Source organism: Thunnus albacares, chromosome 9, assembly GCF_914725855.1.
Source record: "Thunnus albacares chromosome 9, fThuAlb1.1, whole genome shotgun sequence".
Classification (NCBI taxonomy): domain Eukaryota; kingdom Metazoa; phylum Chordata; class Actinopteri; order Scombriformes; family Scombridae; genus Thunnus; species Thunnus albacares.
The window spans coordinates 20,027,172-20,051,193 of record NC_058114.1 but is presented as its reverse complement, the minus strand read 5'-3'; the positions used below and the strand labels follow the sequence as shown (position 1 = coordinate 20,051,193).

General features: G+C 41.3%; 2 protein-coding genes across 10 annotated transcripts in view; one reads left to right on the top strand and one right to left on the bottom strand.

Annotated features, from left to right (window-relative positions):
• Positions 1–24,022, bottom strand: part of agbl4 (AGBL carboxypeptidase 4) — a 432,158-nt gene that overhangs the window by 299,185 nt on the left and 108,951 nt on the right. Inside the window, exons 3-4 of one of the 3 annotated variants that reach the window (XM_044361590.1) lie at positions 1,902–2,044; positions 102–224 (exon numbers count right to left, since the gene is read on the bottom strand). In XM_044361590.1, coding sequence (XP_044217525.1) covers positions 102–224; positions 1,902–1,935 — 157 coding nt within the window. In that variant the 5' untranslated portion in view covers positions 1,936–2,044. Of the gene's footprint in view, positions 1–101; positions 225–1,363; positions 1,451–1,901; positions 2,045–24,022 lie in introns of those variants that run through there. The other 2 variants (XM_044361592.1, XM_044361591.1) reach the window with 2 other exon arrangements.
• elavl4 (ELAV like neuron-specific RNA binding protein 4) overlaps positions 1,482–24,022 on the top strand; it is a 79,994-nt gene continuing 57,453 nt past the window's right edge. For 4 of the 7 annotated variants that reach the window (XM_044361596.1, XM_044361594.1, XM_044361595.1 and 1 more), the window contains exons 1-5: positions 1,482–1,554; positions 5,127–5,331; positions 5,530–5,671; positions 6,393–6,926; positions 7,635–7,775. In XM_044361596.1, the coding sequence (XP_044217531.1) occupies positions 6,879–6,926; positions 7,635–7,775 (189 nt within the window). In that variant the 5' untranslated portion in view covers positions 1,482–1,554; positions 5,127–5,331; positions 5,530–5,671; positions 6,393–6,878. Of the gene's footprint in view, positions 1,555–5,126; positions 5,332–5,529; positions 5,672–6,392; positions 6,927–7,455; positions 7,776–21,791; positions 22,100–24,022 lie in introns of those variants that run through there. The other 3 variants (XM_044361599.1, XM_044361597.1, XM_044361598.1) reach the window with 3 other exon arrangements.

Genomic DNA, 24,022 nt, shown 5'->3' with positions numbered 1-24,022 from the left:
TGCCAAGTAAGGAGCAAATTGGGTCACAAAAAAATATAAAAAACATGGATTACTACTTTAGCTCCCAACATACCAATGTGTTTTTCAAGTTTACTACTCACCACTCTCAAAGCAAGCATCAAAAACCAGATGGCCTTTTCGCGGAGATCCTGAGTACCCTGGTGGGCTCACCATCAGCTTGTTCACATTCCCCACCAAGGCATCCTCTCCTCCAGTTTCACTGCCTGAAGAACAAGTTCAGTATGTAAGAACATGTTAAGTCTCACTTCATCCAAAGGTGTTTGTAAAAGTTTAGGCTAACTTCATTTCAAATTAAATAAAGTATACACACTATCAGGATTTAAGCGGGTCTTGGCTTTTATAAGATCTATCAATAAGTCTCTAATGTAAAATAACACAGGCCTGAATTATTGTCCTCAAAATCATTTGCTGTCATGTACGACCCTGTGCCCCCACTAAATCAAGATTATAGGTAAAAATGTACTAATTTCTATACAAATTTTAAGAAATTTACATGTCACTCCTTAGAAATAGTGATGTATGTATGTATCCTACTTTTCAAATACTGAAACTTTATATCTACTTACAGTAAGATAAGATAAAAAGAAAGTAACAACAATAAATAAAGCATATAAAGGCTAAAAGAAGTTTATTTTTCTGTTAACAGCACAAATGATTGTTGCACTTCTGCATAAAGACATGTTTGTTTTTTTACCACAATGCTTCTAGTACTGTACATCAAAAATACAAAGCCTGGACTTTTTATTTTATCATAATTATTCCTTTTTGTATCATTTATTTTTATTTATTATGGAAATGCTTTTGTGTGAATATGCCGATCCATTAAATTTCATTTATTATTTTCATATAATTTACATTTTGTGCATTTGTATTTTATTTATTTTTTGCTCCATCTGCACAATTGCGCTATTTGTACAACAGACATTATAAACCATTTATTTTGTAACTTTTCATAAAGCACAGCTATATGTATTTATACACTTACTAATCTGTCCTTAAGAATACCATATCCACACTCATTGGAATTAAATGAAAAGCTAAATTCCTTATAATGTTACAGCGTCTCGGCACCTCAGTTATTGTTATTAAGCACTTAAAAAGACAATTAGCCTAATTTTTATCATATTAATGACTATTAAAGAAGCACGTGACAAGACATAGAGTTTAAGTTATTGTTACTAGATGGGAAAACCTTCAAAACATTCAAAAGGTGGGCTATTTCACATTACATTTATTTTCACATTTCGTTTCCAAACATTACCAATGTAAATTAATATTGCAGTAAATCACAAACCTACATTTACCCTTTATTAATTTAGTCTTAGTCATTGTAATTACAGACCTGTCAGTGAATTTGGCCTGTGCTGTTGGTAGTGCTTAACTTATCCTTTTGTTTGCATTAGTTCACGGATTCTGGCTTTAATTGAAGTGGGTAGCGGCCAAATGCGAAGTTAGGCAACCATGAAGCAGCCACACATACCGACAGCTAGCTCAAGTAGCTACACAGGGGGGAGCTAGCCGTCACCACTCCAGGTAACAGCTAGCTAGCAGATACTCTTAGCCAATACACCTGCACTATCGCTCGTTCTTACAGCTAATTAGTTAAAGTTATTGCGTGCAGTATATTGTATGCACAGTATGACTGGCTAACGTCGGTAGCAGCAAAGCTAGCTCATAACAAGCTGGTGACATGAGTCTTGTTTACATCAATGTACCTGCTAGCTACACGGTTAGCACACTACACACATAAGCGTCAATATAGAGACACGCAGCAGGCTCGAAACACGAAGCCACTATTTGACAGACACGTGGGTATCACGCGACGCCTTCTGCGTGCATAGCAATGAAGAGGAAGCCAGGTAAGGCTCGTATTTACACACCAGTCTCGACGTCTCTAACAGTGCTCTCCTCCATCTTCCTTTCCTCTGTCCACAGAGCAGCCGACGCTCTCTCTGTGTTGCCATGGCAACGGAGCAGGAGGCAGAGGGAGAGGTGCTGTCCTCTCCATCAGTGCAGAGCACCGCTGCACACATACAAAACATCAGTTTACATATACAGTGCATATGGGGAAGTTGAGTTAAATGTAGTTGTTGAATTTTATGCAAAAAAAAAGAATAATAACAGACGAATTTGACATTCATTTATACACTTAGATTTAAGTGCAAAAATAATTTAATAAAGCAAATTTAATGTCATATATAGCCCAATCTGTTGAGCAAAAACACATGTGGGCTATGTGCATAGCCTTTATCCTCAGAAATGCACAATTCCAAGACTCAAGTTATCAGAGTGACTTGGGACAATTCCTGTCTTCAAGACTATAATTCTGCTTTTGTCTGTGTCTGAAAAACACATTTTACAAACATAACTGAAAGTACCCAATTAATAGTTATGATAATACAGTTATTATAATAGGAGGAAAACCTAATATGTCAGTGTGCAACTCACTTTGGTCCTTTATATTCTAGAGGTAGGCCTAGACCTAACAGTAAACTTGAAATGACTTCCAATACACTGCCTGTACACTGTAATCAGTATATTGTTCACTCCTCCTTTATTGCAGCCACACCTGCATTTTTAATGGTATTTTCAAAGAAAAAAGCCAATCATTGCAGGCAGCAGCCAGAGATTCTGAATTATCCTGCAGATTGATTAAAGCTGGAGGTTTTCTAGACAATTGGAGCATAGATGTCATCAAGGCCAATCAAGCCTGGCCCTATTCCTTTCCCATTACAAAGGCTGCACCTGATTAAGTACATCAAATGAGCAGCCGCACAACTCCTGGAGCAAGAGGCATACAGGCTGCTGCTAATTTTCAGGTTATAAGCTGTGTGTAACAGGACCAAATGAATAAGACCAGGGAGAGGGCAATGATTTTTCTCTCTGTGTGTGATCTGTATTTGATGGCAAGCATCAACAGGCCGCTGAGTAGATAGGTCGGACTGATTATTTTTCAGATGACCGGAAGAGAATACAGAGCTGCTGTGTAATATTTTGTTAAAATTGAAAATTGAATAGCTGTCCTCCATGCTATGTCATTTCTTTAACACTATGCCAATTAAAGAGCTCTATGGTGGTACAATCATTCATTTTCAAGAGGGAGATTGAAATTGAATTATGGAGCATGAGGAGAATGAATTAGATACGCTACATGTTTCCCTTGTTTCCCAGCTCTTATCAAATAGAGACTGCATAGGAGTAGTTGTATTTATCGCATGATCCTGGCCTGTGTCTGCCAGATTTGGGCACACTTGAGAAACTGACTGTAACCTGATCGTTTGGCTGAAAATCGTACTTTTTAGTTGGCTTCTGAAAAATAGAATTTTACTAAGACATTAATTTGTAATATTTTAACATAACACTATACATAACTTGACAATATCTATCAGATATTTACATTTTTCTATGTTGGTGAAAGGTGATATTTTCTAAGATATATTGAATCTAAAAAATAAATACTTTTCTGCGTGTTAAATCCTAAGTTTTAAATGATGTATACCATTTACACATTGCACTAAAAACTCAAGAGTTCCTGGTACCTTCATGATATCAATATGTAGGAGCTAATAACAGCAAAGTTTGAGTTGAATTTCATGAAATGTTTTATCTGTATGGCTTTCCTTTTCTTTTAAAGCTTCATATTCTATATTGGTGTGTCCTCCTTGAAACACGTTTGAAGAAAACGAAAAAATAGAAACACTTTCAAGAATAACCCCTCCTCTCTCTCTGCAAACATACTGCACACATGCAGTATGTTTCTTGTCATGATGTCTGCAAAGTGCAGCAATAATTTAATGAAAACATCCATCACTGGAAAACAGTATAACATGAAAGAGAAGAGGAGTACAATCCACACCATGGTCTCTCACATTTTAATTATCTCTCAAGAGAGTGTATTTTCACACGCATATCAAAACATTTTTGACCTCTAATGATTTTACATATGAATGTGCTTCACATGTAGACATCCCTGTCATGGTTAAATACAGAATCTACAGTAACTTTAAGAAACTGTGGCTATTTTTAAGTGTTGGTTGCTCGTAACTGGAGGACACAGAACATATCAAAAACTCCTTGGGGAAACAGTAGTTTTGGCACAGCAAAGGTATTTTTCAAAACTAGCTTTTCATTCTTTCAGAGAGATACGCTCTCTTCTAAATTGTAAAATGATCAAATAAGTCAGTGCTTGTACGTAGCGGTACCACAACAAAAAGAAAAAAAAAAACTGACACTAAGAATTTCTTGTTTTTGTCTCCAGCAGCCTTAAGCGTGATCCATTTGTGTATGTGTGAGTATGTGTGTTCGGGGGGAGGAGGGAGGCAAATCTATGTGTTTGTATTTCAGGAAGTACAGGGAAACCCTTTTTACTCTGGTCAGCTAAGAACTTCCACACATAAAGTCCATCATCAATGAAGGAGGAAGTCATGCAAAAATCAAAACACAGGGCACAAGTGGCAGCGAGTTGGAGACGGGTGGTTGTGAGAGGCACGGTGGGGGGTTTGGGGAGGGTTGGGAGGGGAGGGGGGGGGGGTTGGAGAGACCAGCCGGCAGTACACAGAGAATCACTATGGTGACAGCAATCAGGGGGCTCAGGGGAGTGAGGCTGGGTCAGAGAGGAGGGCTTGAGAGGCAGCTGACTGAAGAATCAGCCCTCACTCTGGATGATTCAACTGACAGCTCCCCCAAGGGCTCTGCCGGACCAGCCATCCCCAGAGACCACGGGCTTTACAGAACAGGGATGTGGCTAGCAGCCCTTTTTCTGAGTTGGAAAAAAAATTAAACGGAATTGAAGCCAAGATGGTAAAACTGACACATAACAACACGGTGGTGATGTTGTTGATGATGATACCTTCACATATCCTGCCACTGATTAAAATGTAAAAAGAGAAAATGTGCTAATTTAAAACATGTAAACAATATCATATGCCGCATCCTTGAAATGTGTGTCGCTACATATTTTTTTCCTTCCCTGTATCACATAAACATCCCTTAAAACTAACAGTTTGCTAACACTTCCTCTGCTTTTCACCCACTCTTCTCCCTTTATCTGTCACTTCCTCTGTCTCTGTGTCGCTCTCTCCCTCCCTCTTTATTGTGCTGGATAGTGTCCACAGAAACAGATGGTCTGGTGTCAATAGGCTGATATTAACTGGCCGCTCTCCCCACTCTGAACCGAGAGAGCAAAAAGCACATTCAAAGCGCTGGGAATAAATCCTACGCCACGCTGATGGAGCTACTAATAAGACACCACTAAGATTAGTGGAGATGATGGCGGCCCCAATCACTACAACAACATCACCTTCATAAAAGGTTATCTTTCCTAATACACAGCCTTCAATTTCATAAACATTTTGACTTTATTTATAACTAGATGCAGATACAGCACACTGTGAGTCATCATTCTGAAGTATCTTAGATATTAATGACTGAAACCAAGAATGTAGTGAATCATACTCTTGGCACAAGCCTCCCTAAATTTTTTTTTTTGCTTGTTTGTTTGTTCTGTAGTTGGGATCTCCTGCCATGCCTGTGACTAGCTGCTTCGTCATCGCTGTGCCACACCCTGCTGAGGAAAAGGACAGCCACCTGACCTTGATGCTCACATCAGCCCAGCCCTTACTTTTTTTCCTTTGCTGGCTGTTACAGAGAGGTACCCTTCATTTCCACTCTCTTGAGGTCTCTCGACAGTGTTCAGGTGTTTTGTTCTTTTTTACATTCCCAAATGCATCCCATACTTTGATAACCCTTTTCAACACATGAATCCACAACCTGTTTCTGTAAGAGCCTTAATTAGAAAACAGAACGGCACAATATAAGTCCTCACAGCCTCCTAACTAATCCGTTTATCCTGCCTGTATGTTTGATTCGGTCAGGGAGTGAGAGCAACTATAGGCGCGTTCCTTCACTGTCTATACCTGTGTTTGATAGACACACACGAAAAGAGAAGAAGAGAGGAAAATCTAGAAGATAGGAGTGGCACGGAGAGGAAGGGATGTGGCGGTGATGGTGTCGCTGTTGCTAGAACAGTCTTCCCACCTTGTGGTAGCATAGTGAACTGTAGCTGCATCAATGCGTGAGCAGTGGGGGATAGAGAGAGAGAGAGAGAGAGAGAGTGATGCAGAGAGAGATGGAGTGAGAGAGATAGAGCGAGAGAGAGGGAGGGAGGGAGAGCAAAGGAGAGAGCCAGAGGGAGTGATACGGAGAGAGAGAGAGAGAGTGACGCAGAGAGAGATGGAGTGAGAGAGATAGAGCGAGAGAGAGGGAGGGAGAGCAAAGGAGAGAGCCAGAGGGAGTGATACAGAGAGAGAGAGAGAGAGTGAGAGAGAGCAAAAGGGAGGGGAGTTTAAACTAAGTGCTATGTTTTGGGACAGGCTAATCTGCTAGCGAGCAGTGTGAGGATCGGAGCGTATTGTGTGAGCCAGTGTGCGGGGGACAGATAAGGGAGCCAGCCAGCCCGCCAAGCCGACCCACCGACCCACCGACTGCCTGACTGCCTGTTTTAATGTGCTGACTCTGGGGAGATTTTAAAAAAAAACAGCGTATTGACTCCTTAGACGCGTGCGGAGACCCTGGGCACAAACGCCACCACTACAGCCACAGCCAGCAGAGGTGCATCAGCAGACAGGGGAGAAAGAAAAAATAGAGGACTGAAAAATCACAACTCCGAAATCTGAAAATTAAAGAGGATTTTTTTTTTTTATTCCCCTCTTTTTTCCAATTGATTTCATTTTTTTCTTTCTTTCTTTTTTGTGTTCCCGGGACTGACTCCCAACCGCAGAAAAGAAAAAAGGGGAGCAAAGAACTGAAGAGAATCTGAAAATAAAAAGGACAGAGCGAAAAAAGCACCGAATCTGAACATGTTCGAAATAAGCCGAACACTCAACGCTGCTTTGTTGAGCAATGAGGTAAAGAGATTTGGATTTGCTTCTTTCTCCACACCTCACCTGTGTATGTCTGCTGCCAACCATTCTGTCATGTGTGTTATTGTATGTCCGTGCGTGTGCATGTCTGTACACTTCTGTATGCTCATAGCCAGAAGACAGAGAGGATGATTGATAACAGCAGCTGTTTTTATTATATTTCCCCGGCACGATGGTCGGTACGGCGAAAAAAGGGACTGCTACGCTTCTCACGCTCATCCTGGCTTGTAATAATAAATGGAGAGCTAGTGCCCAGACTTTATATCCCCCAATTGTAACAAAACCAAGGTAGCTATCAAACCTATCAAATGTAGGCTTGCTTGTGAAATTGCCCACCTGGGGCTAAAATAGTATGTGTGCCTTCATGTGCACGTACAGTATGTAAGCGCGAGTGTGTATGCTTGTACGTGTGTGAGTTCACACATGCATTTGTGTGAGAGCAAAGTGTACTGTAATCCCCCTCTACCTCCTCTTTCTTCATGTCCCCCCCCCCCACCCCCACCCCCCACTCCTTCCTCTGTCCTTTACCATTCTCACCGTCCTTCCTACCTGCTGTTATCTGTTCTCCTTCCCTTCTACCCTCTCTCTTTTTTCCTCTCTCTCTCTCTTTCCCTCTCTCTCTCTCTCTCTCTTCCTCTTCCTCCTCCCCTCTCCTCCTGTGTCTATGTACGAGTGTGTGTGTTCTGTGAGCAGCATCTCAAGATGATGGCGAGGTACGGGCAGCTCTCGGGACTAGCAGCCAGTGGCGTGGGCTCCGTCCCCGAGACGCACTCGCCGCTATTTCCCAGGGATCTCCTGTCATCGCCAGCCCAGATGGGCTACAGGTCACCCCTGGTAAGAGGATAGACAGACCGATATATCTCCATCTCTTTAATGAACATAGGCAACATAATACCAAGAAAAGAAACAGGGAAAAAAAGATAAGCGTGGTAGTTAGTCAGTGTGCATCTGTGTGTGTGTGTGTGTGTATGAGTGAGAAGAAAAGAGCAAAAGGGCAGAAAGAGAGCAAATCAATTGTGGGATGCTGCCTGTATCCCCAGTGGATAGTATTAGTAAATATTTACATTGTTATGTTTGTTCAATTACAGACGCCTACTCTGTCTTTAGCCTCTGCCAGTCAGACTGTTATCAAGGGAATTTGAGGTGTTTGTGTGTGTGCATGCATGTGTGAGTGTGTGTCTGTATGGGTAATATATTTTATGGTGGTTGTATTTTGTTAATTCACTCAGCCTCTGCAGCTTTTGTATTTAATGTTTGTATTTGCCACTCAATGATTAATTAACTTTCATAGTAAATTAATAAATAGGCTTGTGCATGTGCACTTGCAATTCTACTATTTAGAAACTTTATATAAAAACAAAAGGGAAAATTAGCCGAAAAGGAACGATTGTTTTTCTCAGCAACCTTAGGAGATGAACAGTTGCGTAAGATGACACATTTCAAATGACATTTGATCACAACTATCAATATGGTTCAATTCCAATCAACATCTGACAAGTCACATTAGCACAGGAAGCTGGAACACTGTAGATAGATGGGATATTTTGCAGCAGAGTCAACGTTACTCTTGCCATTTACATAGAAAGGGAAGGGAATGAGAGAGAAAAAGGGGCATGAGAAAACCCTGAGCATTTAGGCAAAAGCGTTGTAAGAAAATCCCTGACTCGCCGCATTAAAGCGACATGAAGCTGTGGGTGTCTAATCCGCTGTGGGCTCTTCATTGGTTCGGCTCCCCTTCAAACTGGCTCAGATCCACACCCCAGAGCCTCCCGGAAGCCTTCATAACCCACTGTCATGCTGTTGACTGTACCCAGGGGTTTCCGTCAACTGTATGCAAATGCACGGCGAGGATAAGCGGTGAAATACGTCCGTGAGGAGTTGGGGTTTCAAAAATGTTTTTTCAGTTTTTGCTTTGAATTCTTACACGAGTTCAAAGACGTCTGTCCACTGTTTTGTTGTTATTGTACAGCACACAAAATTACTGTGTTTCCCACTGCCAGTGTTATCTGTTGTTTGCATAAAGCTGCTGGACCATAAATTATTTGTTGAAACCAGTGGAACTAATTAGCTGAATTTATTATATAAATATGATTGACGTGTTAACGTATTTTGATGCATCTTATCGGCACTATTGAGATGGAATAACAGAATTCGAGGTGATTACTTCACTAGTCAATTCCAGGGTAGAACATGACGATCAGATTACTAGTTGCAAATTGCATTGAATTTAACAGCACAGCATATAAATGGAATTAGGAAATAAAGTGCATACGAAATGAATTCAAAACATTGTTATGAATAACTCAGTGACTATGAGGTCCTCATCATACATAGTTACATTTCTGGCAAAATGGTTTCTTAATGGTTTATTTTTGTGATTTTGCACATTAGTTATCAATGTGTTGCTGGTGATGAGGCGTGTTCCTATGTGTGTGTGTGTGTGTGTGTGTGTGTGTGTGTGTGTGTGTGCGCGCGTGTGGGCGAATGAGAGTGCGCATATGCGCATACGCTTGTGTATGCATTTGAAAGTGTGCTTGAGAGCGTGTGTGTGTGTGTGTATGTGTGCACACGCATGATTACCCTGGTTAAAAAAGACCATCGTTATAGTGATTAATGGTACCTTCATTAAGCACAGCAAGATCATTTGCATACATTAGATAAATGTGCTGGAAGATTCTGGTGGCTTTGGTGTGTAAAGCCTCAAAAGCAGCATCACATTTTTTTACCTCTGTGATATCAAAAAGGAAATAAAACTCTGTAGCCGCAGCAAACATTGCCCTGTATATCAGAAATGGAGCAATGATTTCTTTGTTTCATAAAACAGTTATTTTATCTATTAATCACTGTAACTATTGTATAATATTACCCTTCAAAATTAAGCAAATACAGTGTATTTCCAAGTAATGCACCACTGCATTAAATGAGTGCTTTGATAAATGAATAAATAGTCAAATGGTTTTGTCCTCCAACATACTACATGCCTGCAGCAAAGTTTACCATCACTTCTCCTGGCAACACTGTGTGTTCAGCTTGTTTAGAGCATTTGAGTTTGTGTTTGTGTACATGTTGTTTTCTCTGTGTGTGCTTGTTTGTGTGTGCGCATGTTCTCAGTCGTGCATCTTGTGTTTTAAGGTGTGGGACAGTGCCTTTAAAAGAGGATTCAAAGAATCAAATGCGGAATTTATCAGGACCCAGGCACACGGAGAAGAGGTTCAGCATGCAATTAACGAAATTTTAAACTAATATTCTTCGGTTCAAAATGAGTATCGGCAGTATTAGTTTACAGCTTTAGGATGACCAGGCAATCTCAGGCATGTCACGTTAGACAAAGCGGATAAAATTAAATATGAGCAAAAACTGAATTGCAAATTATTCCGTATTTCAGTCACTGAGATCTAATTTTCAAAAGCCCACATCTAAAAACCTGCAGTGCGCCGTGCTTCAGAGCTGAATGTTGTTAATTTGTAGAAAGCTCCACTGATTACCCACTGCAGGCAGCTGCCGTTCTCTATGTGACACTAGGCTTTGTTTGACAACTCCAATCTTTTCTGTTACAACATTAAAAAAAAAAAAAAAAAACAGGGTTGAATTTCAAACCTGCATGAAGAGGTTCATCACCACCACAAAAACAAACAGGAAGAGAGGACTAAAGAGGAAAGAGAGAGAGAGAGCTTGTACGTGGCACAGTCGTTGGCAAGTGTGTGTGTGTAGCTACGGTATATTAGCAGCCAGGAGATAGTTAGAGGTCATCTCTATTTCATAACAATGATTAGCTCCTTCCATCTGCCGCTCGCTGCATTTCCCCTTTCCTTGATTGCAGTGTTCTCTATATCCAGGAAATTAGTTCATTTATGCTCCACAACCCTGCCGTCAGCGAGGCACAAACAGGTGCAGCAGACTGAACGACGCCACAGAGGGAAAAAGATGCTCATAGAGAGAGAAACACAGAGATGGAGATATGTGCAAAATACACCATCGTCAACTATGACAACAATCATGCCTCAAGTACAATGGTGGTTGATTAATACAGGATTGACAAAAAACAAATGAGGTGGTTGTATTCTATTTTACTAACATGAAATATTAAGTGATCTGCCAAAGAGCAGCAAATAATCACTGGAGGGAGTCAAAAGTGTTTATATGAGAAAATAAACAAAAGAAGGTTAAAATATATTTTACATCATTTTATCCTTTTTCTATTTATCACAGCAGCACATAATATGGGGGTTTGATGTAGTGCTTTGTTCAATAAAGCTCTGTGGGCATAGGGCAGCAGAATACAGACATGCTATTCAGCATCCATAACATCCCTATAGCGTATCTCAAACTAGAGCGGGTTATGACTCCACCGTGTCATAGAATTTACATGCAACATCATACGAACACGGATTGTGGAGCTTGTGCGTGTGTGTACATCATGTCATGTTTGCACTTGATATGAGCACATGTGGTGTGTCAGTTACGGGAGAATAGAGAGAGGCTGAGAGACACTGCAGGGTTCAGATTTGTTGGAAGAGCTCTGTGTGTGTTTGTGTGTGTATGTGTGTGTGTGTGTGTGTTTGTGTGTGTGAGTGTGTGTGTGTGTGTGTGTGTGTGTGTGTGTGTGTGTGTGTGTTGGCCACCAGTGCTGCAGGGAGGGCCTAGTGATCAGCAGCTGAGCCTGTGTCCCGCTGGGAGCCATCACTGCAGAATGGAGCAGGTGTCTGCAGGCTCATGCACAGACACACACACACACACACACACTGTAAAGCTAAGTGAACTCTCTCTCTTTCTCTTCGCTGTCTCCCTTTCTCCATCTCTCTCCAAGTCTACTGTAGACACACCCAACCTGGCAATTTAGCTCGTCCGCGGGGTGCCTTTTAGCGCGTATTTCATCACACATTACCATGTGTTTGATCATTACCTATTTTTCATACCCATCAACTCTGTAGACAAGATATAAAAACGGCTGGAGATGTGGATGTGATCCATAAACAATAGTCTAACCCCCGAATAGCCTACTGCACCAACACAAGCGCCCACGCCCAGCCAAAGGTCACCTTTCCATGTTCAGGTACTTTGACATGGAAGTAATGACCTGTAATTTCACCTATATAATGGCACATGGCAGAGCTCAGGGGTTCAGAGTAGAGTCTGTACACTGTCTAATGTGTCTTCACGTGCATGACAAACCAGCCATAAAGGACCGATCATGTGAGTAATTATTTTAGGGTTAGGCAACAGATCTTTGTTGTAAAAAGCACATCCCATAATCCAGATGTAAACAAAAGGGTCGCCCCCACCACCAAAAAACAAAGCAGACGATTTGAACATGCTATTATTCCCACACTGATTGACAAGTCTTTTAATACACGGATTAACATTACGAAATCTAAGTAGCTCAGGTTTTCTGATCATGATAATATTTGTCAACAAATCATTAAAAATAGATGTTTTCAGTTACGATGCAAGTAAAAAAAAGCAGATTTTTTTGAAAATCAAACTGTAATATGAGTGTGATTTTCATATTTATGAACTAAAAATACAGACTAAGGCCTTCAAGTGTAAAAAAAAAAAATAGAAAACCTCACCCATAATGCAAGCATGCAGGCACACATAATTATCACAGTTTATGTGGTAGTGGATTATATATATGTGGTGGGCCAGTGAATTCTACTGGAGATTTAACTCAAGTCAGTGTTTACATTTGTACAGTTCAATAGGTTGAATAAACAAAATAATCTCACTTCCTGCTGTTCATTTCTCTCCTTTAATTCAAAAAATCCCAGCACTGCTCTCTTGCATGCTAGAAGAAAACATTTAATTTCAGAGACAAATTTGTTGCCTCTCTTGGACAATGTTTTCAAATCCAGTTGCAGTTTTTTCATTCGGCTTAAAAGGATAAATGGAGAGGGAATAATGAAACAGACAAGACTGGCAGAGAAAGTCGTATTGTGTTGGTAAGTTCTTCATATTCTGTTATTTGCAAACAAACGTTAACAATTATTATGGAAATATAGAAAAAAAAAATGCCACAGCTGCTATTTGACAGTGAAGTCATAATCTGAGGGTTGATGCAATGCAAGAACCAGCAGTTTTACTGAATTAATTATAAAACTGACAGTGATGTCAAAATGTTGCATAGATATGTCAGCCTTATAAAAATTGACAAAAGAGGTATTAGCCATTGCAAGCCCTTTACTGGCCTGTCTGCATCTGTGATAATCTCAATCAGATGGCTTCAGCTCTGTCATCTCCTGCACAATAGACACAAATCCATAATTCAAATAAAATCTCCCACCAAAAGGAACAGTCAATTGTTTTTTTGTTTTTTTTCAATTTATAGATTGTGCCCCTTATAACACCAATTTGAGATATTATATGGAACAGACACCCATTTTGTAGGTGAGGACTCTTGACCAGACAATATCTGGCAGTCATTTTAAGAGCAGTGATGTGAGGAAATGTGCCTGTTAAGGCTGAGCTGACAAACGCTGCCGATACTTGAGTGATCGCCTGTGCCTCGGATCCTGGCATGTTGATGAACAACACTATTTTTTCCTCCTCTCAGAATTGATAGTTTCAAAGCCAATGCGTTCTTATTGATTTGCTAATTGCCGGGGATGAGGCAAAGTATCTGCTGTCACCATGAATAAATGATGTACGGCTGACTTGTGCATTAGCACCGCAGAGGAGTGACCATTGATGTTACAGTAGCTAGCCACTGGCTCCACTGGGAGATATCCAGTAGTTGGGCTCTGTGTATATTGTGTGTGTACTTAAAATAAAGTGGTTTTGAATGGGTGATAGACATTCCCACATTTCCACATCAATTGATTACCCGAATGATATGTTCATGAAAAGCCAGCTAAATCAAGATAAGATATTGGAAACTGATAAAAAAAAATACTATAGATATTTTTGCCCAAGGGGAGGCTAACAGTAAATGGTTCCTCTACACAACCCAGAGTTAGATGCATCAACAGCACCATCATTATCTGCTAACTCTTCACTCTCATTAATAATGAATGTATTCTAACAGCAGCATTCAGGTTTAAATGGTTTTCCATGGAGCCTGTCTTGAGCCAGTATATTAGTGACAAGACTGTAAAGTGAGCTAATTTACAGGAATACACACATATTTTGTATATGACTTACTTTTATAAGAGACATATTTTCATTTACCTATCCGTTTGCAATATTGCATTTATCTGTCTTGGCTTAATTTAATGTAACACTATGAGTTGTATATTTACTCAGAACACGACTGATGCTTTTTTGTACACTGTGTCTTGTTATTTTCTGAGTGGAAAATAATTTCTAGAGTGTTTGTTTTCCACAAAAGAATCTTGTCTTTCTCTTTAATCGGCTAAATGTTTCAACAACACAAAATAATTGAAACATGTCTCTAAGCATGTAGGCATTTAAACTGAAACCCGGTGGAGTTTTTCTGTTTGTGCATTGCCCACTTGCTTTTCTCCGAGCATGAGAAAGGGCGGTTAAGCATGAAGTGACATTTCGAGAGCTGGATTTGTGCAGCGTGGGCATGTTTTGGTCCACAGTGCCGTAGGCCAGCCCTGTGAAGGACTCTGGATGTGTCTCATTTCTAAAAGGTTATTCCTTATCAAAAGCCAAATAGCAGATCTGATAGCGGGAGATTTTTGATGAGGTTTTAAACGTCATTACGGATGGCAGGTGGTGTTTCAGTGACTCATGTCTTTCCACCTGGTGTCTGAGGAGGAGCTTATGTAAAAGGTAGAAAACAGGATTCATTTCTGCAGGGAGATACATGACTGCCGAAATGATTGAAATAAATAATAAAATAAAAAAGGTCTAACAGTGAGCAGCAGTCAAAAGAATCTCAAGTGAGGAGCTCTGTGTGCTTTGTGTTAGTGTGTGTGTGTGTGTGTGTGTAAGTTGGAGTGGGAGGTGATTAAAGCTTCCACCAGATGGACCGCAGCAGTCGCCCTGTGAGCATGGATGTACCCCGACCGGGATCAAACGCAAAATGGACTGCCGTCCCCGCGGCCCCAAAGCCCACCACTATACTCCATGATCAACTGACCCACCACACTGCAGCATGGTCACCGCTTCATTTCACACACGCAGAGTCAACCAATTTAGACAAGATGACAGGAGAACAGCAAAAAATAAAACACAGTTTGCCATCCTAGTCATCATATCCACATTCGACTCATGAAAATACAGCAAATCAATGCCTTTACATATAATGCACATTGATGACAATTAACAGCAAGGCTAAACATCATGATCAGTCTGTGAGCTGCTGGCCTGCTGAAGTTGAATGTCACCCCAAGCTGCGGACCACTCTGTTGTCCAAATGGACACTAATCCACCAGTCCTGTTGAGAATACACTCCCAGTGCCAGAACACATGCCAGACTCAACAGCCAATGCATAGCTAAGCCTCTCTGGGCACCTCCACAAACCTTCTCTCATTTATGTTAGGCTACAGCCTCTAAGACCCACCATTATCTCTTCCATAGAAAAACTAAAATTGGGTTTGCTTAATAGAAAAGTGGGAACTAAGACAATGTGTTCTGGTTTACATCTTCAAATTGTAAGTGTAAATTTAATGTGTTTTCTTATACGTTTTTGTTGTGAGACACTTAAGACAAAACGTCAATTAATCTAAACACAAAAAACAACAAAGTTAAATATTATCTTGAATTAAATCTCCAAAAGAGGAGTGCGTTTCTGCAGAGTTTACACAGCGATTGAACAAGCGCTCACTCCCTGTTCCGCAGATAGAGACAGAGCATTCAGCCTGAGCTTTCAAACGGCCCCTGTCACATCTCTGCAGTCTGCAAAGCTCCAGCCATACCAAACAGCTTTGAGTTAAAGTGGAAGGAAGTGGCTGTGACAAATGCAGCACAGCCTTGTTCCGGGATCAGCATGAAGAATTCATTTCTGATCTGAGGAGTTTCTACCAGGGAGAATGACACAGGCAGGGGTTAAGCTGACTGTGTATCATGCCCACTGACATGGAGGGAAGAGGATGTAGGAGGAAAGCTTCAACTAGATTAGTTAAATTTTTTACCAAAATGCTTGTCTTTAATATAGTGTAAATGTAAGTAGCATACAATTTAGGGGATCCACTTTGCCTTAGTGCCTCAATGAATTCACACATTTGTAGGACTTGTTAGTTTATCCAAAGGAAAATTTTAACTTTTTATTTGCTCACAATCAATACCAGGAACTGGTAACTGAACTTGAAGCACTGAGCTGAAACTCAGTTTCACTCAGTAATTAATGTAATGTCATTTTCACCCCCTTTAGTTAGTTACTCAGCAGGAGGTCATGTATAAATGGATATCCATGCGTTGAAAATAATGAGCAAATCATTTGATTTTTGTTGCCCAAATTTAGGATTTAGATCATTAGTATCTTTTACCATAATTGTGAAAACAGTGCAGGCAGAGACATTATTCTAAAGGACATATTTTCAGGGTCAGAATACAAGTTTAAGTTAAAATGTGAGAGATATGCTTGATGTCTTTGATTGTAGCAGGAAGTTGGAGAATTTTCTCATCATAGGCGCAGGTTTGTGCTCTTTAAATGCCTGCCAGGGCTCTAATTTGGCAGGTCTTTGCACTGGTGAATTGGAAACTTTCTTTTAGTGTGCACAGACTTTTTTTCCCCCTCATCTACATCCATTTAGTATTTCCATGACTCGCCGTGAACTTGACTGTCTTCCCAAGATAATTTAACATCATTTTCTCTCAGTGGTTTCAATAATGTGCTGTTGTGGTGATTCTGCTCCTCCCGCTTAAGGACATCAGTTTCCTCTTAGGAGCTGCTTTTGTGGCAGAAGTACTCCCAACTGTCCACTTCCATTACTAAATTGTCAGAGCACCATGGCCTTTCTCTTTTCTTTTTGAAGAGAAAGAAAAAAAAAGGTGATTTGATTGAAGGTACAACAGTAGTGCAGGTGCACTGTGCGCCTCTGACCATGAAATTACCAAAAATCAGTATCCACACTGTGTGCGCCATTGATTCATGAAAATAAAGTCCCTGGTCTTAACACTGAAAGCAAACAACAAAAGTCAACAGAGTCTAAACCGCCCATGGTTGTCCGGATACAGCCGCATGTTAATAGCTGTCTGGTGTCTGGGATTCAGTGATGCTGAGTTTGTCGCTGGGCAGGGAGACAGGCAAGTTGAAGGCTGTGATTCTCATTTGTTGATTGTTACCGGCAGAGGGTGGACACCTGCCAGGAAAGAGACGATCATCAGTCTGAGTAGCACAGCAAGATGCTACTACTGCCAGAACTTCAATAGAGAAACTAAATCTATCCTTCAAGGGCAAATCAAAAAGAGCCTAAGTAAGCCGCAGCATACTGAGGAGTGTGTTCTGGGCTATTAAATGTATTAGGCTGTTTTACTGCATAGACCGCTGTGATATTTTGAATTAAAACCAACCGAGCTTGATACAGTAAGTTTAGCATCGCTCTCTGTAGCTCTGTTAAAATGCTTTTTCTGTCCTTGATTATAGAGCTGTTGCCCTACAGTGGAACAGGGATGATTTGGTTTAAGATTGTGTTTACTGTCATTTATCCTTTGGTTGCATGCATTGACTCTGAACCTGGCTGGAAAACACAAGTTTTCCTTCTTGTTAATAATCAAGGTATTTTCTTTCTGCACTTTGAGGTAACACCTCTGCTGGCATCTTCACTTCTCCTCCTTTAAATAGAAGTCTTATTATGCAGAGTGAAACACAAGACAGGTGTTGAAACACCGCATCTGACAGTTAACAAGACTCAAACCGAGAGCACCCACAATTATCACTGTCTGCACACTGCATATTCAAACCTGCTATACTGTGTATGCTATTCTTTACTTGCTCTTTCACTCTTTTTGTCAGAATACTATGTGTTGGCTACTACCAGAGTATATTTTGTATGTACTGTAACAATACAGTGCTACCAGTATATTCAGTCTTTGTTCAAAGCTGGAGATTCAACACATTCTTTAGGGCGTGGCAGATATATAGCATTGTGAGCTTGTCCAAGAGAACCAACGTGATAAAGAGGGAGTGAGAGAGAGAACACAGCGTGCAGTTAATCCATTAAGGTCTGTGACTAGGAGGGGTTTAGGGTGGAGAAGCAGGGCAGAATAAAGGGCAGGAGGAGTTCATGACAATTAGCCAGCTCTCTGCTTTCCGAATTAGCGGACTGAAGCACACTTCTGAGGTCCAGCCCTTAAAGCTCCCACTCCACGGCAGTCACAGCGTCAGACTGTAACGCACTCCGTGAACCGAATTGTTGCGTGTTTTTGTCTTTGCGATAGCGGGTATGTATGCCTGTGCATGCACGTTTGTGTTTACTGTGTATTTGCGTGCATGGATTCAGCTGTGCATGACTGTGTGTGTGTTTATGGATGTGAGCCAGAGCCAATCAGTGAGATGGGGTTTCACATTGCTGACAGTATGGCTGGCCTTCCTGGGTTAAAGCCACAAAAGCTTTTTAACTTTCGAAACTTTGGAAGAAGAAAGAAATATAATTTACCTCCTCAAAAACTATTTAGTATTGCTCATCAGCTAAAAGGCCAAATAATGCATCCAATCAACGCTGTGCACTCTTTTTGTGCAAAGTCTGACAAAATTGAACTGCCATTAAAGCAGAGTGGTCTTTTTAAGTCATTACCTTTAATTGCTTCTTTGACATTTTTACATTTATCCACTGCTGTATTACATTTTATTCACGTACAAACATAAACTCTAAGTAGAGAAAGGCCAAATCCACAAGATAATAAGCTGCACTGCAATATCTGTAATATCCAGACTGTAACGTATCTCAGCATGAATGCCCTTGATAGAATATCTCAACCACTCCCCCCATCTGTCCATACACAATATTATAATGCACAATGTGTACCCTTAACTAGGACATGGCAGCAACATGGTTTCATCTTTGGTATGTGTCTGTATATCATAACTACACACACACACACATACAGACACGCTCCATAACAATGGAGAGAAGAGCAGATTGTGTTTATAGCTAATTTACTGAGTGGCGGCAGTCACTTTCATTGCTTTATAAAACCATGGTCCTGTGGAGCAATTTAGGAAAATGACACGCCAAGCAAGACAACTGTTAGAGACTATCTTCACTTTCAAATCATATTCTAATTTAGAGAAAAAGTTATTTGGATCATATTACAGAGAGAGAAAACAACCTCAAAACACTGTCCTTTATGAAAGAAGAAAATGATCACACTCCATTTTCACCCCACATTTTACTGCCTCTACACAGCAACAGTTAAAAGTTGACGATATACAAAGAAAAAACCCAGATGTGATTAGTGATTTAGTCATTGCCATGGATCTGACTTTCTATTCTTTACAGTAGGGAATTAAAAGGCAACAATAAAAACATGGTTGGGAGGAGAATATTAGAGGCAGTGAGGTGGAGAATGGTTTTCTTGAGTCCAACCTAGAACCTTTATTAAACTCAAAGGTCAGAGCAGGAGAATAAAAGATGGACAGGGAACTGAATTTGTTACCTTTACTATTCAGCTGCAAATTTTTTACTTCTTTCTGCTCTTTGTTACGTGCCTCCATATCATTTCTGCCACAGAAAAATAGTCAAAGATGCACCTCTATTTACTTCTAATTTAATCTGTTTTGTTTGTGTTTCATTTTACATTACTCTCCCTCTGTTGTGTTATATACAGTATGATCGGTACAAATCTCCAGACTGTGAGTGCCAGCATATTCTATTCTATCTGAAACAATAGCGAGCTTGTTCAGCCCATCTTCCCATGTTTGTGTGTGTATGCGTGTGTGTGTGTGTGTGCACATGTTCACCTCAGTACTGCTCAGACATAATTGAGGGCGTAGTGAGGCTCTCCTATTATGTCAAGGCACATGGTTCCACCAGGCTAGCTAGCTAGCTGTAGCTAACCAGACAGGTGGAGAGGTCAGGGGTGAAGTGGAGAGACTGGGGAGCTCTATCTCACTGGTCCCTCTTTGTCTGCCAGAGCTGGCCTTATCACTTGTAACATTTTGCCTTCTTCATGTTTTTCCCTTTCCTTACAGTTGTTTTTTCAGTGTATTCATGTGGGGCTAATTTGTGAAGCTAGTGTAAATGTAAGTGTATAAGGTACAGTATGTGGTACATGCAGTATGATATACCATATGCTGTGTTTATAATGTGAGATTATATGTGTACACAGCAGGGCCTTTAAGAGTTAAAAATTGTGTCCAAAAAAGCTCTATTATTCAGACCCTAGCAATACACACTGGATCTGGATCTTTTTTAAGGAGATGGATGCAGTGGTTTTTGGAGACCCGAGTGTTTCACAACTTGTTATGATCATTTGTTGTCGTCAGGTGACAAAAAGTGCAGTGCATGTTCTACAAAGAGAAACCTTTCCAGTTTGGTGAATTTATGCACCATGTAACTAACCATGATTCTACTTAAATGTAAACTGCAATCCTAAAATGTATCCCTACTGAGGTATTAAATATCTACTTGCTTTCAAACTATTGTAAATATCACTTAAAAGCTTTTAGTGGCACATCGTCTTCCATCAGCATGTGTATTGAGCTGAGAGGAGCAGAGAAATCTCACTGAGTTTAATGGACGTTCACTAGTTACATTAGCTCTGCCAGGCCTTACACAGCCAAATGCTAATTGAAATAAACCAGCATGAGAATAAGAGATGACTTGCTGACTGCCACTTACTGCTGTGTTGAACAGAAAGGAAACAGTATGATCACGTGTTGAGAAACTGATGTTTTGATCTCTTGTCTGGCAACATGAAGATATATCCAGTGTAAGAGCATTTGCAACAAAGAGTAACATGAGGCTCCATGTGGGCTATACTGTACAGCATAAGGTGGCCGAATATGTCAGAGCACTGGTGAGACAGAGCACATAATCTGTGTGTGCATAATCTTTGTGTGCATGTAGATGAAAAGATTTATGTGAGTATCTTGTCTGCCAACATGTGTTTCAAGTTTTGCATTTTCTGGAGTGAGTGCATGTAAATGTGTGAATGTACGTATATGTGAAAGTGCAGTGAAGTACTGCTGCCTGTCAGGTAACTGTGTTAAAGGAAGCAAGAGCTCCCTCTTCTTGTCTGTCTGAGATAGGGGACAGCTGGACAAAATCAACCTGAGGCAGGTGTTCTGCTGGGCACTGAGATTGCTGCTCATTATAAATAATTATTGGAAATAAATAAACTGTTGTAAAGATTATAATTGGCACCAGCATCCAACAGGTCCTGATTTGATAGTAGGCCTTTGTAATATCTAATTAAATAATCTATAGTCTAATTACTACTGTTCAAAACAATAGAGCTTACTGTGTGGCTCACCTATAGAATATACGGTGCTACATACTACAGTTAACACTGTTTTAGAATGAGCAACTGCTTTGAAAAGAGGATTTGGGGGTTGTATGGGGTTAGGACCCTTGATGAGCATCGGGTTTTTGTCACAAGAGCACTGCTGATGCTGTTTTTTAGCTGGGGAGGATAGGTCTATACACGCTTTAGTTAAACAATGCAGCAACAATGCAGATAATCCTTTTTTTTAGACGTGCTTGAATGACAAATGAAGGGGACTTACAGGACGCTGCTTACAATCTAAAAGCCTACATCGTGCAGGAGTTAACGTGTAGACTGCATTTATGCATGATTATACAGCGAGACGATGGTTAATTACGTGCATACACGAACATAAAGTCACTTCTCGAAGCATGGCTCATCTTCTACACTCCCCACGTCGTGGACCACACGAGCCTGCCTCCTCCACTCGCATCCGCGAGCGCACCGCCCCGTCCGCACCTCCCCAGCCAATGGGAGACCGCGCGCGAGGTGACTGGACTCGACGTGCCATAAATGGCTTTTTGGGGAAAGGTGTTTCTTCAGTGTCTTTTCTTTTTAGTGGACTCGCCTATCTCGCCGTGTTGTTTTGTTCCACTTTATACTAAGCGCGAGTGTTTTTTTCTTCTCTTGCACGGGATAAAGCTGCAGCTCTTCCACTAGACTCACTACACCACCACGTCGGTTCATTCATCCTCTCCAACACGCTGCCTCCACTCCATCCGATTCTCCTCGCTGACTTGAACGGCTTTTTACACTACAGTTTGTCCGCCGACAACACAGTTACAGTCCGTAACACCAAGAGCCTCAAACAAGAATGGTCATGGTGAGTAGATATTGTGATGCACAGGCTTTCTATCGCACCTGTTTGTCCCTTTATTGTTCCTTTAGTCCGTCTTTCTCAACCTACCCATATAGCATACCGCAGCAGGCAGACAGGTAGCACCGTAGTGATTTGTGTTGCCTACAGTAAACGTATTGACAGCCGCATTTTCGTTTTACCGTTTCTTAATTTTCCATTTTACTACAAAAAAATCATAGAAAATACGCATCTAAACACCACACCTGCCCGGACAGGTGTGTGCCGCGTGCTGAAGTGTGCGCGCGCTCCTTAAAATACCCCATAAAACCTATCAAATGCAAAGTTGTGAAATATCAGTTTTCAGTCAAATTCTGCTGCACCGTGTTTTTTTCCGTTGTGTATAGATATCTTTGTAGAAAAAAATTAACAGAATTAAAAAAAACAAACTAATCTACAATTCGTTAAAGACTTTAATCATTATTTTTGAAAGCAAAAGCTGTAATTAGTCCTTTATGTTTGTGTAAAAGTGTGTGTTTGTGTGTGGAAGGGAGAGAGACAGGGAGTAAAGGAGAGTGAGATAGGTTGTATACACAGTCATGTAAATGTACAGGGGATTTTAACATGCACCCAGTAATAGTTAATTTATATACACAGTGCTGCGCAGGCATCCTATTACCATAGTGCCTGAGGCTGCAATCACTCTCCTAAAGCTCTGCTCTGCCCGGCTCACTCAAGCACAGACCTCAGCAGCGATTGATTGCTTTGCTGGGATTCAGAAAGCCTTTTCTCTGCCAAACCAGGCTGAGGCTGGCGTGTGCCGATGAGGGCTCAGAGCCAGCCAGAGAGAGAAGGTGTTAACACTGAGGGAGGGGGAGGTGAGGCCAAGGGCTGACAGGCAAGCCAAGAAGCCAATCACAAACTCTAGAGGAGAGGTTGGTGGGGGGGGGGGGGAGTGGGCGGGCTCTGACCTTCCAGCTGAGCAGGGGACTGGGCGGGTGGCTGTGGGAAGGAGGGAGGGAGCAAGGAGGGGAGGGCGGAGGGAGGGAGGGAGACTTGCTGCAGCCCAGCACTCTCTCATCCAGGCACACCATTCTCCTCTCAGCATCTGTGGAAGAAGGCGATGCCTGCTCTGCACGCCGCTAAGACTCAGGCAGAAACAGGAAGAGAGGCAGAGTGAGACGGAGACAGGGAAAAAAAAAAGGAGAAAGTGTCAGAGCAGACTGAGACAGTGAAGGAGTAAGAGTGTAGATTTTCTTGGCTGAGGCGTTGCTGTAGCTGTTGTGTGGGGAGAGAGAGAGAGAGCGTGAGACAACGGCCGGCGTCTCCCAAATGGAGTGGAATGGGTTTAAGATGGTAAGGAAGAAATGCTACAGACAGCCTGCCACTATACTCCACTGTACATTGTTAACCATCGTTTCAATTTAGGCAGCCTATAGTGGCTCGAGCACGATGTAGTTGTAGATATACTATCACCCACTGTCAGTGTGTATTAGATTCTTCTAGCACAGGCAATACAGTGATACTGTTGAACTATGTGTTGTGCAGAATGTTAAGTTCCTTCATACAGGGAGGAAGGGTACAGCAGGGGGTTGAACTGCCAAGGTTTGTGGGCAGTATGAGAAACGGGGGAAGAGAGAAGGAGGGACGGAGACAGATATCATGCTAATAGGAGAGGTATGGAGGTAGAAGTAGAGGTAAGGAAAGACGGGGAGAGGAACAGAGGGAGGGAAGGGTTAATTCGGGGAACAGCACCCATTTTATGTTGAAGCCAGGGCTGTAGGTGTCCCCCCCTTTTCCTGCCTTTGCACCACTCTGAAATATTTACCTGCGTCTCGTACCGCAGCAGAGGTGGAATGCATATAGTTGATGCCGAATGTACTGTAAAATGATAGGGAAACTGGACTTTTGTGGATTTGATATTCATGTATGCAAAGTAGCCCATATTAA